General features: G+C 44.1%; 1 protein-coding gene across 5 annotated transcripts in view; it reads right to left on the reverse strand.

The window, feature by feature from the left end:
- Positions 1 to 293: 293 nt before the first annotated feature.
- The window catches only part of LOC138451751 (putative methyltransferase DDB_G0268948), a 336692-nt gene continuing 321146 nt past the window's right edge, over positions 294 to 15839 (reverse strand). For all 5 annotated transcript variants that reach the window (XM_069604928.1, XM_069604930.1, XM_069604927.1 and 2 more), the window contains one exon: positions 294 to 1914. In XM_069604928.1, coding sequence (XP_069461029.1) covers positions 1824 to 1914 — 91 coding nt within the window. In that variant the 3' untranslated portion in view covers positions 294 to 1823. The remainder of the gene's footprint in view (positions 1915 to 15839) is intronic.

A 15839-nucleotide genomic window follows, 5' to 3' on the forward strand; every position in this document is an offset into this window, starting at 1 on the left:
CCAATAAACTAAGCCAAATGTTTATAACCAATGATGGGCAAAACAAACTATTTTTTTAACTTGCTGATTATTTTCAAACCTCTCCACACTCACCCCATACTAAATTAAATACATTTCCCGCATTCTATTTTACAGGGCAATACAGCATGTACCAGGAGAATCAATAAGGTGAGAAACATGACGTCAACTCCCAGAAGCACTGGGATACAAGTTTCCAAAGTAAGAGAGAACTGCACCCTCACTCCTAACAGAATGCGGTACAGTGAAAAGCATTCAACACAACTGGGCCGCTAAACATTAAAATAATTGTTTACTTTATTCATCGCAAAAATTACTTTGCCAGCATTTGCATCAAGCTCCCTTTTTGTGACACCACAGCAAAAAGATTTTAAGTGAGAACAAAGCAAGAGAATAAGATAGAAATAAAGAGAAACACAGAAAGGGGGAGAGACATTTTAAACTATAAGAGGCCATAACGGTAGGTGAGACCAAGGGAGCAAGATGAAAAGGCAGTTACCACTGAAATATGCCGTGAAGATGTGCCTGTGGAAGGTGTACATACCCAATTAAATTTAAACCAGCACTGGCAATGTCAACAGTTTGGGCTTTTCTTTAGGCATGGCAAAAACACTTGCTGGTGTGAGTAGCTGGGTATCGAATAGCAGTGCCTAGCAATGGAATATTTATTATATATTCCCCCACTGCATCCATCCAATCATATTCAGACTCACTCCCTTACCCAAAACAAAAGCCAGTCTAATTGGCTGTTATCAATGCTTGTTTAACCAGTTACGGATACTAATTCTCTCCCTCTTTAGGGTTGACACAGAATTGCATCACTTCTCCAAGAAGCTAGGAGAAATGCACCACATACCTCAACTTTCACAGCAGTGGAGTGCATCTGCAACTCTACTTACCATCTGTCAATGAACTCGAAATCGCATTGATCAATAAACTAAGCCAAATGTTTATAACCAATGACGGGCTAAACAAACTATTTTTGCTGGTGTGAGTAGCTGGGCATCGAATAGCAGTGCCTATCAAAGGCAAATGCCTAATACTTGTACACAAGCCAAAACTGTTGGCTTTGCCAATGTTTTTTTAATAGGACTAAAAACACACAGAGTGCTTATAAATAGAGTGGCTGAAGGCAGACATGGCTGATCATTTTATTACACTAGGAGCTGGTGTGTGTACAACTCCAATTAAGTCATTTACTCTCAGACGCCCCCCAAAAAAAGGGAAAGTTAAGAACAGACTGCACAGAGCATTGGGAGCCCAGTCTTGTCGTGGTCAAAGGGACTGACAGGTGATGTTGGTAGGCACAGTAAACGGGGGCTGGATATGGCCAGCACGGACATGCCCCGGTGTGTGCACACAAAAGCTCTTCAAGGAAAAGCCAGCTTCTCTGAGCAAAAAAAGGCTCCACCGGCGGCCACTCCGCTCCCACGGGACAGACTCAATAGTATGTCGAAAGGAAGGAACAGTAAGAGAAAGAAAGGGGGCGAAAGACAGAAGGAGAGAGAATGGGAAAACAAAAGTAGAAAGCAAGAAGATGGCACGCTCAACCTAAAGCAAGGAGAGGAACACTGAATGAGTTAGAGAAAGAATTTTTACAGTGGACACAAATTATTTTTACTTTCAAAGAAATCACGTATTTGCATATACCATTACAAAGTGTTATTTGCTTTAAAGACTCTGAAGTGTACTACAAAGTTCAGATGCATGCAAGGGTGTATTAATGGTTATGTGATAACAATGGGAAGAGAAAAACGACTGTGAAAAGCGGATTTTCTTGTCCCCAGTCAACATGCAAACGTTTCTCAAGACGGCTTGCTGGCCAGTACACACATGTATTGCATGTGCATCTCCACCATGACTTCTGTAGAAGAAGCTCCCAACACCTCCAAGCACCTGCGGCAGAAATGGAGAGAAGGATATTACAACCTAGAGGACCCTGTCAGGCATAAGGAGATAGAGATGTTCCCAAGGATTTCATCACCCAACACTAGACACCGAAGCCATAACCAAAATGTGACCCAAAGTGTATTCTGCCCTGTGACGAGTTGTATCACAAGTTTGTACAAAAACACAAAAGAAAATGAGCCCCGATTACCACGCCCAATGAATCACTACAAAGAATGCAGTGGGTAAAACAGGAGGTGGCTACCTACCTCAACTAAATGAATGCATTTTGTTTCAAGCTCAGTGAGGCTTTTAGTACTTTCTTTCGGACCACAAAATATAGCAACCAAGAGTGAATTATAGAATGAGCTCTATTCAATAATTTGCATTGTACTAAATTGCCATGTTTCACTTGACCCTCAGATTACTGCAGGTGAATCACACATGGCAGACACTCTAAGGGACATTCTGAAGAAGGAGGGATGAAGCAGGCCTGGTCGTTGATCTGCCTGAGAGTGAGGGAGATACCGTGAGGCAAACTGCAAAAGAAGAAAGGGTCCTCAAGGAAGGCACAATTTGTGAGGGATTGTGATTCTGTTCGAATCTTATAGCCAAATTTAGAGTTGGGTGGTAAAATTCCTGGTATTTGACAGATACTACAGATTTGATAGTCCACCCAGTTCAGCGATGGGCCAAATCCCACCAGCGGAATTCCAGTGGAACATCACTGGAGGTATTTCTGGCAGCCTTTCCGCAGAAACCCAGGCGATTTTATCCTACATCTTTGTCGTGGAGGTAAAAATGCCAAAGTGGCCCCAATTTGTTTCTTTTTTTAAATATTTTTTTTTAAAGTTATTTACATTTCAATAATATACAATAAGATATCAGGAAATTCAATAAATTCGAAGCAACATTCAGCTTGACATTCAACTTCTCAGTGATCACGCATTTCCTGAAGTTTGTATATTAAGTCAATGTCCAGAGTTAATAAAGAAAATAGCTCAGAGCTACAAGCTTCATCAACACTAATTCAGCTTGTAGGTTATGTCAAAAAATTCAATGCCCTCAGAGGAACTGGTAGGAAACATCATCAGACATGTAATTTGTAATTGGGGCCAACTCAAGCTCCACAAATGTTCTCCATCCTCTAACCTCCCAAAAACTCCTAGTAGTACAAATGTCAGGTCCAGTGGGACCTCCTGTCTGTGATAGCCTTAATCAAGATTTTGTTACATTAGAACATTCACAAAGCCTTCTGCAAACCCAAAAAAACAGTCCTTAACTAATCCAAGCTGCTGCACCTTCTCGAGCATCAATCATTGTTTACCTTGGATATCTTATACAGTGTCTCAGGCTTGTAGTAGCACTAGTACAATATTGTTAACTGTGTCTCCACATTCAGTGTACACAAAGAGGATGCATGCATTTTAAGAAGTATCTTGTCTAAGTTTTGTCTGGAATATCAGTCCAGAGGACGCTGTCAAGTCTTTTGACAATGCCTTGTACAAAACCCTCCTGCTCATAGATTTGTCGGCCCGCTGAAAGTATTCCTTTAAATCCGTCCCATTTCTTGGTAGCTTCCTATTACACCACTGGGTGTGATATCTAACATCCCAAAGGAAATATGGGCAACATTTTGATTCACTTATGCCAAACTCTACCTTGCACTGACAAAACATCGATACCCACCGTATCTACCATATCCATGATTCAGTAGTACCTTCATACGAACCATTTAGGGAAACCCCGTCATGGATGGCAGGGGTAAACCAGTTATCGAAAATAGACATGAGCAGGGATGGAAAAGATTTTCAAAGGTGATGCGTTGACACTGCATCCCATGCTTTCAGGGTAGCAACCGCCACCAGTTGATATATATATATTTGGGGCCTGTTGATCCTAAGAGATGGCTGGCACCAAATAAAGTTCCCGGATGCAGACTGTCCCACCGAAACCCATTACTTGTCAGTGTCCGTCTGTAACCAATCTGAAATCACTCATCTGGGAGGCAAAGTCATACTTATCAAGTAAACCATCCCAGGAATTAGCTACAAATAAGGTCTTTCTATGAACTCTAGTTTTTTTACACCATTAAATAAAATTAATCATCTACATCTGTAAGGGTTTCAGAGCTTGTCTAGCATGTGGGATTGACAGAGTTTGGAACAGATATAATCATCTTGGAGGGATATTTTAATTACTGACTCCGCCACTGTCATGCAACACAGAGATGCTGCCAATTGATTAAATCAATCTTCATTTCCTGAAACATGCAAGTCTAGTTTGCATTATGCATCTGGGCAAAGGTTAGAGCGAGTTGATCCTGACACCCATATATCGGATACATTTCACTGCCCACTTGAAAGGAGGGTGTTCATACTTTCAAGGTTGTGTCCTCTGATGGTGGCAAAAGTTCAGATTTGTCAGTATTAATTTTAAAGCATACTATTACCACCATCACTTGCCTCAAAGGTCTCTCCGGTTGAGTCAAGGAAAGAAGAACATTGTCTGCAACTAGATTCATTCTATGTACTGTTTCCCCCATTGCAATTCCTATAATTCCCTGGTTTCCCCCAATTCCTTCCTCAAACGGGTGCATTACTACAGAAAAAAGAAGAGGGGGGAAAGTGGGCACTCCTGACTAGTTCCATTCCAATTTGGAAAGGAGCTATAAATTCCAGGTTTTGCCCAGTGTGCGCAGTTATTAACCAAAATGAGGTTTAGTTCCAGTTCGAAACTCGCAAGTCAACAGGACTTGACCAAATGTTTTATAGCATGACATCATCATCCCATTCGGTTTGGGTGTGTTGGAAATGTGTAGTTTAGCAGTTGCATCAAGTACCTCTTTAGTCTCTATTGGGGGAAACCAGCCATTCCTTCTGGCGTGCAGAAAGAGGGGAGACATTCTGATACAAAATTATTATTGCATGTTTAGAGTTCAGGCTCCCCAGCTTGCATAGAAATCAATAGAATGCAAAAAGGTCTCTTTTTGTATGCTCATCATAACTCTCTGCCTTTTTCTGATTAGTAATAGTCTGAATGAATCTTGTCCATCGTTCTTCCCAATCAGTCACCTGCAGAACTTTTTCTTAGACTTCAAGATGACCCTCTAAGCCTGGTTTATTCTCCAGTCATTTAACTGCCCCTTAACTGTGTTCATACTTCTATACAGAGCCCCATGTGGAGTCATCCCATACTGGGCCTCCAATGAGGTAAATTCCGGCATTTTGCTAATTTCTTTCAAGGACAAGTTCAATTAATCATCTTACAACACACAACCGCCTTCAGGGCATCCCAATGGAAACCTGGAGATGTTTGTTCCACCCTATTCAAAATAATATCCCTTATCGCCTCCTCAACTTTAAATCATACCACAGGGTACCTTAATATTGCTCTGTCTAATGTCCATACCTTTTTTCGAAAGTAGGTGTACCCTAAAGGACAATATTGCTATAACTGGGTTATGGGTCAATCCTATTAATGCTGTGCATGGGACCAACGGATTTATAAAAAAACAAAAAAAATGTAGTCTATCCCCGAAAAGGGGTTAACCTATGAAGAATGGGTGTACTCATCTTCAGGATGCCTAATCCACCATGCAGCAACAAGACCACTTGTCTATAATAGAGAATTCAGCGTGGTTGAGGCACTCCCCACTGTCAAGTAGGTCAATTGGCAAGACCTAGCCCTCAACCCATCTAGGACTAAATTCATGTCCTCCACCACCATGGGCTCTAAAGCTCTAAAGGAAGTGAAACATGAACTCCTGACCTCCATTGGGTGTATAGAAAATGCAGAAAGACTAAATCTGACCACTAATCCTACATTTGACCATCACAAGCCGTCCCGCCTTACCTTTAATCAACTTCTCTGTGACAAAAAACAAATTACTGTGCAGCAGCTTAGTCAGTCCCACTTTCCTGCCAGCGTGTCAGGAAAGGAGCTGTTGCAGAACGTATCTGTGTTTGAGCCTCTTCTGATCCTGTGCCTTCAGATGAATTTCCTGTAAGGCCACTAAACTTACTAAGTCGTATCCTGAGTTCCCTAAATAATTGTGTTCATTTGCTAGGTGTGTTGACGTCCCACACATTAGAGGACTGTAGATTCCGGTATTTTGACCTACAATACATTGTCCTCCACATGCTGCACTATTCTTTTTACTAACTGGAAACATACTCTGACTAAGTCTCATCACAAACCAAAATGAACCAGAAAAACCACTAAGCGTACACCACCAGCCCTCACATCTCATTCACATCCTCCAGATTGTAAATTCCTCCAATGCAAGGGTGCTGTCAAAATAATATGTGAAACAAGAATTGCTGCCCCTATAAATTTTCCAAAATAAGTAAACAATCAGATCGACCACCTCGCCCTATCAAGCAATCAGTAAATATGTCTCCCAGTAGCCCCATCTCCCACTCTTATCCCACTTCCCTTCTCTAGGAGCACTCCTGGAGCCATCTACTTCCTAACACTCACAAATCAGTCCCACTGAAACCTATTACTCCTCTTCTCACTTGAGAGGGTGCATAGTTAAGACTCCCAACAGTGGTCCCTTCTGAATTTTCAACTGGCCCCAATGTGTAAACTCCTCATATGAAAGGGGGACCAAACAATGGTCAAAGCAAAAGCAGAAGCCACAGGGCTCACCACTCTCCTCCCCTCTGTCCAACTTAACCATCAGTGGACCCCTCCTCCCCCCGCCTTCTTTTCCTATGTTTAAAGAGCTGGAGAAAATTGGATTCTCACTCGATCTCCAGTTCAGCTAGCATCCTAGTTCTCTGTCAGAGGATGGGTCTCCTTCATCTCTTAATTTGTCACAATGTATTCAGTGAATCCCTGAGTAGGGCAAAGTCCAATTTAGCATTTGCATTAGAAGAGTCCTCCTCTAGTATTGTTATGCCCACAATCTTCACCCACTCCCCTGCTGTAAACACTGGAATAATCACCTCATTCCAGCACAACTGGAGGCCAAATGGGTAATTCCATCTGTACCAAACATGATCACTGATTTAATTGTCCTTCTAGAGTGTGTAGCCTGAGAGACATCTTGGAACGACAGAGCTTTCAAGATAATTTATAATCCAGGATTTCCTGGCTTCAGTAAGTATTGCCTTTATCACAGTTGTCGCAGATGGCCGCAAGAATCCCCAGACTCCAGAAGATGGTTCAAAGGTAAATGTGGCAAACTAAGGGACAGCCCTCTTGTCTCCACACCACCCTAAGTCAAGTTTCCCTATTTCCCAGGTTGAGAACTAGACATTAGTAACATCTACTGTTTACAATTCTGTCTAGAATTAAAGGCCTAAAGGCTTCTGCCCTTTTCTATCTTACTCCTTGTGGGATTCTTGTGACACCTATCCTAAGAACTCCCCACAATATGTTTTTCACCAACATCTGGAGCCTTTCCAGTGCACAGTTCCACTCACTCAACACTTCCTGTCCCTTGTGTTCCTGTCCCTGATGTTCCTTGCCTCACTCTCTCCCTTCTCTTACTATTCTCCCTCCTTACCTCACCTATGCTCTCCTCGCTCCTGTCCCTATGATGGTCACACAATCTCCTAGCTACTGTTTCCCTCTTTCCCATGAACTCTGTCACCCTCCATTCTTCACCCCTTCTCCCTCTACTCTCCTCTGCCCACTTTTCTATGCTCTACCTTTCTCTCCTCTACTCTCATTTTCAATCATCCTCATGCATTCCTCATACACTCTTCTGACTTTCAATCACTTATCCTTCTACTCTTTCTCTAATCCCCACTCGCACCTTTGAACAACCATTTATATAATTTCATACAGAGGTACCACTCTCTTACCACTCTCTCTTACAACCAACAACCTACCTACCACAATCTCCACCACAGTCTTCTCAGCGATCTGATCCCCTATCCGTCCTCTGTCTGGTCTCTTGGTCCGCGCCTCCACTCCATTTGAGCTTTCCCGAACAACCCACACTATTGCTGTCCTTGCAGGGATTTTATACCCCTGAATTCCTGTGGTGGTCTTTCTCTATCTTTCCCATTGGCACATGGATTCATTTGGGGTCAATACGATCTTACTATTTCTCTTGGCGTGACATTTTTAAATTCATGCTTAACATGGCTCCCTTTTTGTACATTAGCATTGATCTTTCTGCTGTGGGGTCCAGTCACGGTGTCGCCATTTTAGAGCTGCAGTGGATTTTGGTTCCCCGGGCAAATGGCTGGTGTGACTCTTGTGGGGCCGTTTCCATTTTGTGCATGAACAAGATGACTGAGTTTTTCTTCCCGAGCGTGGCACTTCCACATGTTGCAGTGCTTCCTGGTACATGGAGCCCTGAAATGAGAGAAACAGAAGACAGAACTAGGAACTTCAGGCTTTAGGTGATTGACATTGGAACCTTCTGCCTGTAACAAGGCACATAAAGAGAGCAGAGACTGGGGCCCTACCAACTCCCTCACCCTGCCTCAAGGGTAGGACTGGCTCTTGTGAAAACCCTGGTAAGTCTCCTGATCCATGTTGAGAGGGGGCATATTGCCCTAACAAGCTCATGACCCGGACCTTGCCACACTGTGTATTCATGTCATTTTACCACTATGTCACAGGGAGTGGCCGCTTCATCACATTCCTGGACAAACTATGTGCTCTTTCAAGCTTAATCTCCATATCTTCCCTAACTTCAAAAGCTGGCAAAAGAGGATTTGTCTTAATAGCATTCATCTATGCTTCTTTCATCAAGAATCAGATTCTCATGTTCTCTCGATGTGCCCTATTCTTAAGATGTTTGCATTTAAATAAAAAGAAAAATTTGGCACGCTCAGATCCCGCGACTATTGTGATAGTCTAGGTTTTTTCTCCTCCAATATTGTGACGGATGTCTGAGCCTGGTCCACGCTCGCCGACATCTGCAGTCTCCTCATTTTCAGTAATTGCATTTGTAAGTTCACTGTTCAGCATAGAGTGTTCTGGTTTATATGTGGATGCAATATCGTCTGTGAATGACTAATATTGGTACTAGCAAGTCCCTTGCCAAAGGAATGTCAGTTGGTGCTGTGAAGTCGATCATATTATGCTCTGTAAGTATTTTAGAGGCTTCAATAAAGGATTTCACAGTGTGAGACCGGTTTGTCTGTTGGGACATGGATATACAAAAGTCCAAATACCCTGAAGTGGCCCACTATGTTTTCAGTCGAAGCTAACTCGGGAGAGCGCTCATCAAATCCAGCAAACAGATCCGGCCAGGACGATGCAGCCATAGGCACTTCAGGTAACAAACACAAAGCTATGGCGGACCCACTGTCACCCCACCTTCAAAAGCGGTTTTGGTCTTCCAGTGGGATCATAGGGCCAAATCGGTAGGTCAGACATTATGCGTCAAAACCCATCCACAAAGGAACATTTGCAGTAATTGAGCATTCATTGCCAATCACAATATTTATCAGACCCAAAGTGCTTCACCTAGTTGACGTGCAGACCATTTGCCGCACGTTTCCGTGCAAACGGGGGAGGGTGAGTGTATGCGTTCTGTGGGACTGAGCACGCTCTGAAGTTACCATCTATAGATTCACATATATCACAGTTCACATCAGAGGAGTCGCCCTTCCCCAAATTCAAACACAACCAAAGTTCATACACAACACTGTTGTCTTGGGACTCCGTTCCCGAAGACAAAGGTTCTTCAATTTTAACTCTTTCCCTTCCACAAGAGTCACTTCCAGCAGTTGTTACCAAATGTTCATAGGCTTATAAATTCACGAGAGAGATTACAGGGTCCACTTGACCCCTTCTTTAATTAGCTTCACCAATGGTTAGTTGCTTTTCACATCTTTTTGTGGTTTCTGGTCTAGACACAGTTGTCAGACCATACGGTCCACCCATCACACGTCACGCAACCAGTAACCAAATATCTTGCTTGTGATTGGAGTCTTGATGTTAGCAAAGTTGACCCTAGGAAACCTAATGGTCTAGGCGTAGTTGTCAGACCACATGGTCCACACACCAAAGGTCACAAAACCATATGTTTCCCATAGCTGATATTCAATGGTTCACAAGTTCAAGTCTTTCACTTTACTCTGGAGGTGTCTATTTGGCAATGCTGGTGTTATACAATTTCTGTTGTGCGGGCTCATGCAGCCCTTCTTGTCAGAGTCAGCAATATGTACAATTGTATGGGCTCAATAGCCCCCCTCATCTCATTCAACGTTCACTGTTGGTCACCTTTTTCGTGGTTTGGGCTCAGTAACCCCTGTAGTTACGTTCAGCAATCAATATTAGCAAGCTGGTAGTGCTGTGGGCTCATCAGCCCCTTTTGTTATATTAAATCTTCAAAATATATAAGCATCAGGCTTTTCGTTACGTTCAGCATTCAAGATTTCAAATGTCCCGCTTTTCATTATGTTCGGCATTCAAGATTTCAAGCATTCATCTTTGAAAGTGACTAACATTTTGTTATGTTCGGTATTCAAGATTGCAAGCATTCAGCTTTTCGTTACGTTCAGTATTCAAGATTGCGAGCATCGGGCTCAACAGCCCCTCCCGGAGTGTTCCGCCGTCCCGAGTGTCCACTGACACTCGGGGGACTGTAACTCCACTTCGCTGGGTGCTTCCCACTGCGTGTCCTGGCCTTCGAGCTGGGCTCCGCATCCGCTCTTCGTAGCGGTTGCTCTCTGCCTTCCTGACAAGGATTCCAGCACTGCACTCCTGGTGGGACTCTCAGTAATCTTGTCAGCGTTTTGGCGATTCAGCTTCTTGTCCCCTCTGCATGGCACTATCAGGTTCTCTAGTCTTCCTTCACCTTCTGCAGCACTCTTACTTTTTTAACCTCGTCCTTCCTCCATTTGCAAACCACCTTTTATATGTTGCCTAACTGTTGATGGATTTCTGCTTGAACAAGCCCTTCCTAATGCCTGACTTTGTGTAAACCCATTAGTGTGACATGCCTGATCTTCATGGCTATATGCATCTAAGCCTCTCTGCCTCGTCACATCACAATAGTGGTTTTTACAATGGGAAATCTGCATTGCTCCTAGTTGCTGCTTCTTCCAAGTACTGAAGGGGAATTTACAGGTGATGATGGAATGAAACTTACAATACAACGTTAAAGGCTAAAGGAGTGGAGGGTAGGTAAATATCAGGAAAGGGGGGATACCATGTCTCATCATCAGGGACCCTCCCTTCCTCCAATCCCCAAGGACCCTTCACTCAGGTGGATCCTCCCTTGCTTTTCCACCCCAGGGTCGGAATTCAAAAGCGATGGCCCTTCCCTGGACACCTGAACAGAGGATCTCAGGGAGTAACGTGAGTATATCTTCAGATTTGTCACAGTTCATGGACTCTCACTCAGGGGCACTGCTTGGGCCTTGAGCATCCACCCAAACCTCCTCAGGGCACCAGGTCCCACCTCTGTGCACACTCGTGCAAGGGAAACCCTCTTCAGAACATCCTCTTCACCACAGGGCCAGCTCCCTACCTCGGACTATGGCTTTGATATGATCAGGGACATGCCCTTGTTAAAGAGGTGGGAGGGCAGGGACCACTCACAAACTGGCGCAGCAGGTTCCCAATAGGAGCCAGAGCCAGCCCTGACCCAGATACAAGGAGTGGGATTGGGGGGGGCAGTTCCTGACCCCCTAACCGCATTTGCCACAAATGTCATCAATGTTACCGCTCTTTGTCACATAATGCCTGAAGGCATCCTTTTTGGCTAGTGTTCTGTAACCCCGGTGTCAGGGGATTAATAAAAAGGATCCCTGGCGTGTTAAGCTGCGCCGGGGACCCGAAAACAAAAAAAGAGAACATCGGGTCCCCGGTGCGAGACCTGTGCCTGGAACCAGTTAATGTACTAAAGTGGCTAGAGTAAGGGGCCCTTGCACGTGGGCACGCAAGGGTCCCTTTACGCTTAGATGAAAAGAAACTGTTGCCGGTGCAAGCAGAGCGCTGGTTGACAGTTGAAGAAAACCCTTCAAGAGCGTTAGAGGCGAGGCACTTAGCGCCGCTCATCTCTGCACCCCGGGTCTCTATGCTAGAACTCCCCTTGTTAGGGGAGCGGTGTGAACACTGTTGCTGCCCCCCAGGTGGCCACAGATTGCTGCGCCTGGGCACATATTAAATTACTGGCACTCCCCACAGCTGGGGAGCATCCAATGTTTTTAGCCTCCTGGGGATGAATCTAGTTTAAAGAAAGGGGCCACCCCCTTGACAGGTGACCCACTGACACCTGGGCCACACCTGGCAGACGTGGCCCAGGTGTGAAAAGATCTGGAGGGGCCCCTGCACTGCAACAGAGTGCTGGGCTGCATCCTGCCAAGAGCCAGGCCCAAGTAAGACTGTGGGGCCTCAATGCTTGCTGCTGCCGTCATCTGCACAGAAGAGCCACCACAGGAGAGCGCAGAGAGAGAGAGAGAGAGAGAGAGAGAGAGGAACATCGAGAGCAGCAACTAGAGACCTCGAGACAGCCCTGGACAGGTTGTCTTGCAAGTAATGATTTTATAAAGACTTTTTTTTAACTGCTCTGTATGAACCTTGTACATATTTTTTTACAGACCCTTATATATTTTTTTGGATTCTTTTTATGTTTTTTGGTTTAGTAACGTAGCTGCTAGGTTTAGTTAAACTTGTATAGAGTGTCTCGCGGTTTCCCCTTTTTACAGACACTCTTAAAACCCTGCTGGTGTACTGGAAAAGTATTCAAGTGAATGTATAACTAGGGAACTGTACACCAGGATACCTTTGTCCGCCTTTCCTTTTGTGTCCCAGTGTCTTTTTTCTACAAGGAACCGTTACTTTCACGAAACCTCAAAAATAGAAAGCGTAAGACCAGGAAACCAGGCAGAAGAATCCTGCATTGTGTGTCAGAGGTACCAGGGGCGCTCCCGAGTCTATAATCAAGGTGGGGAGAATCACCTGCTGCCATGGTACTGTCCTTGGCTCCTGCAGCAAAGCAGCGCCAGTGAAATCAACACAGGCGGTGAGAGTTGGTGACCCCGATATCAGACCGGTCTGTGTTGAAGCCAAGTTTGCAAGCGCCAACATTGTATGGTGAGAGCTGAAGCGAACAATGTATGAAACGTATGTGATAACCAACGCGAGTAAAACTGAACGACAGATGAGTGATTGAACTTTGAAACCAAGATATAATACCTTTGACAGAGTGGCCCAGCACTGCATGCATGCTCATTCAAAGGTCTCTATAAGGTATCCAACTGAGAGTTGACAAAGGTGAAAGAGTGGCAAAGAACTGTGCTTCAAAGTGGTCCTGAAATGGGTCAAGCAAAATCCTGTGCACAATCAAAAGTCTTCGATGTTGATACTGCCAAGAAAGCTGATGGATGACAATGTAGATAAAGTTGGTCCGAGCCCGAACGAGGGAGATCAATTGAAAGCTTTGCGTTAAAGCAAGTTTGTGTTAGAGTGAATTAAATTGGTCCGAGCCTGGTGGAGTGAGACTGATTGAACATTGTGTTCAAACGGATCTGATCCCGGCTGAGGGGGATCCGGGATGAACCGTGAATCACCCGAGAAATTGGAGACATGAAATCCCACGGACATTGTGTTAAAGGGGATCTTAGCCCGGCTGAGGGCGATCCAAGGGGAATAGTGAATCACCTGAGAAATTGAGTACGTGTGAAATCCTTAGAGGAAAATAACGTATTGTTTGTCGCATCTGGCCCTCTGAAAGAAGAGATTTTGAATGGCAAGGAGACATGTGTACGGAAGGCCCTGATGCTAATGTTTGAACTGCACCCTCGTGCTAGAGAAGCCAGAGACTGTGCTAAGCTAGAGTGTGCCGTCTTGTCCCATGCTGAAACCGTGGGGAAGGGAGGACAACGGCCTGAATATCCTGACATATAATTTCTTGAACACTTCTTTCTTTTACATAACATTGTTTCCCAGACTATTTGTATTCAAAGGTAAGGATTGGCAAGAAGTATTTCAGTACAGGCCCTTTTGTTTTGACAAGACACCAATCGGACTTCGTTACTATTATTTGATGGTCGTAGCTTGCTCCCGTCTTAAGATTTAGGATTAGATAGGTGTTTTTCAAACCCTTTTTAATGTTCAATAAACACCCTTGAACTGTGGTCACTTGTGTCTGTCTTACTGTTAATACCATGCCTTCCCACCTACACCCATCTCCCATTAAGATGCGTAAAACGATCACCCTGCTAAATTTTTTGGAGGTACTGCTCAAATCACTTTTGGTATGCCTATGGTCTCCCTATCCCTCCTACTTACCTCACACCTAACCTTTATTCCAAATACAGTTTGCTAGTGAAAGTTACATTTTTTTTAATCAATTTTTTGGTCAAATTGTGTATATATAAGAAAGAGATCTCTAAATGGTGGGAGGAACACTCACTGCAGAATTATCTGGACATTGGACGTGTATCTCGAGGATTGCGCATCATGACAATGCCATCCTTTGAGGATCAAGATCCGCTCATGCTCCAGGAATGGGGCGAAGCCAGCAAGGGTTGCTCTGCTCATTTCCTCACTATTCTAGTCAAATATGCCAAATCTGATCGACTCATGGCTCTTGAGGAACTGGACAAGAAAGAAACTCAACTAAATAAGGTTCCCAGTACAGAGAAGGTCAAGCAATTACGTGTAAAAATTAATGAGGCTTTGACCGCATATGAAGAAGACTTAAAGAGTGCAAACATCACAAGTTTTTAAGGGATAAACTGGACTATGAGACAGGAAGGATAGTCACCTTTGCCAAACGATTTGACTCTTTACGCAAAAATCCCGTCATTCAGCCTGCATCTGTTATGTCTGGTGATCGTGGCACCATGTCGTCTGAATCAGATTTTTCAGCCTCTGAAAATGAGGAGCCTGCTGTCAGGCTTGATTTTTTAGACGAGATGCGTCTACTCTGTCAAGACAGGAAAAATCAAAAACGTGGCAGAGGTCAAGGCAAGCCAAGAGGAAGAGGAAAAGGACAGAAATCACGAAAAGGATTCGCCGAGGCCGGCGTGATAAACGGCTCAGGCATAAATCAGGAGAGCAGATCAATGCGCTCTGGAGCCAAAAAATAACTATTGATACCATGAAGCTTTGTCAAATCATTAATCTGTCCTCCCATATACTCACCAAGCCTCAATCCTCGGTTCTTTCCCTTGGTCTCAATTTCTGCCCCACCAAGGCTTTTGATTATGTACAGGCACGTCTCGATTTAGATATGTTTTTCCGTAAGATAAAGCTTAAGAAATTCTTCAGCACAAATCCGATGGTCATTAAGCCCTCCGTACCTCGTACTGGTCGTACTGACCTTCTTATATTGGACATTCCATCGCTTATGGATCTAGCTTGACCCAATTTGATCCTACTAATGTTGACTTTACGGACTTTGACATTAATCCCAATTGGGCCATACACACTAGTCCAAATTCAATCCTCAGTTTCCCGTGGGTGGTTGTATCGAAGAGTTCTATGATGTGTGTGTCAACGATCTTAGAAAATTACGGACCAGCAATGTCAGTGTAAAACATCATCTCACTGCCATACAACTCCAGGCCATAGGCGAACTACAAAATCTGCCCAACATTGTCATCAAACAGGCTGATAAGGGGTCGAATATAGTGATCCAAGACAGAGTCCATTATGTCTCTGAGGCCAATCGCCAACTCAGGGACAGACTGTGCTATGCCAAACTATCTAAAAATCCTTTTTTGGATATACAGTCAGCTCAACATTCTATGTACTAAATGGGCAGACAATGGCCTAATTGAAGAGGATGTAGTCAAATTCCTCGTTCCCTCCTGGCATACCGTCCCCACTATCAATTTTCTACCCAAAACACACAAATCTCTCACCCATCCACCTGGGAGACCCATTGTCACATTAGGCGGATCCCTCCTTGAGCATTTGGCCCAATTCATTGATGAGACCTTGTTTCCTTTTGTTTCAGTTTTGCCGTCCTACTTGCGGGACACTAAGGATTTCTTGCAACATGT

This window comes from Ambystoma mexicanum, chromosome 1p, assembly GCF_040938575.1.
Source record: "Ambystoma mexicanum isolate Mex_15411 chromosome 1p, UKY_AmexF1_1, whole genome shotgun sequence".
In the NCBI taxonomy this organism is placed as follows: Eukaryota; Metazoa; Chordata; class Amphibia; order Caudata; family Ambystomatidae; genus Ambystoma; species Ambystoma mexicanum.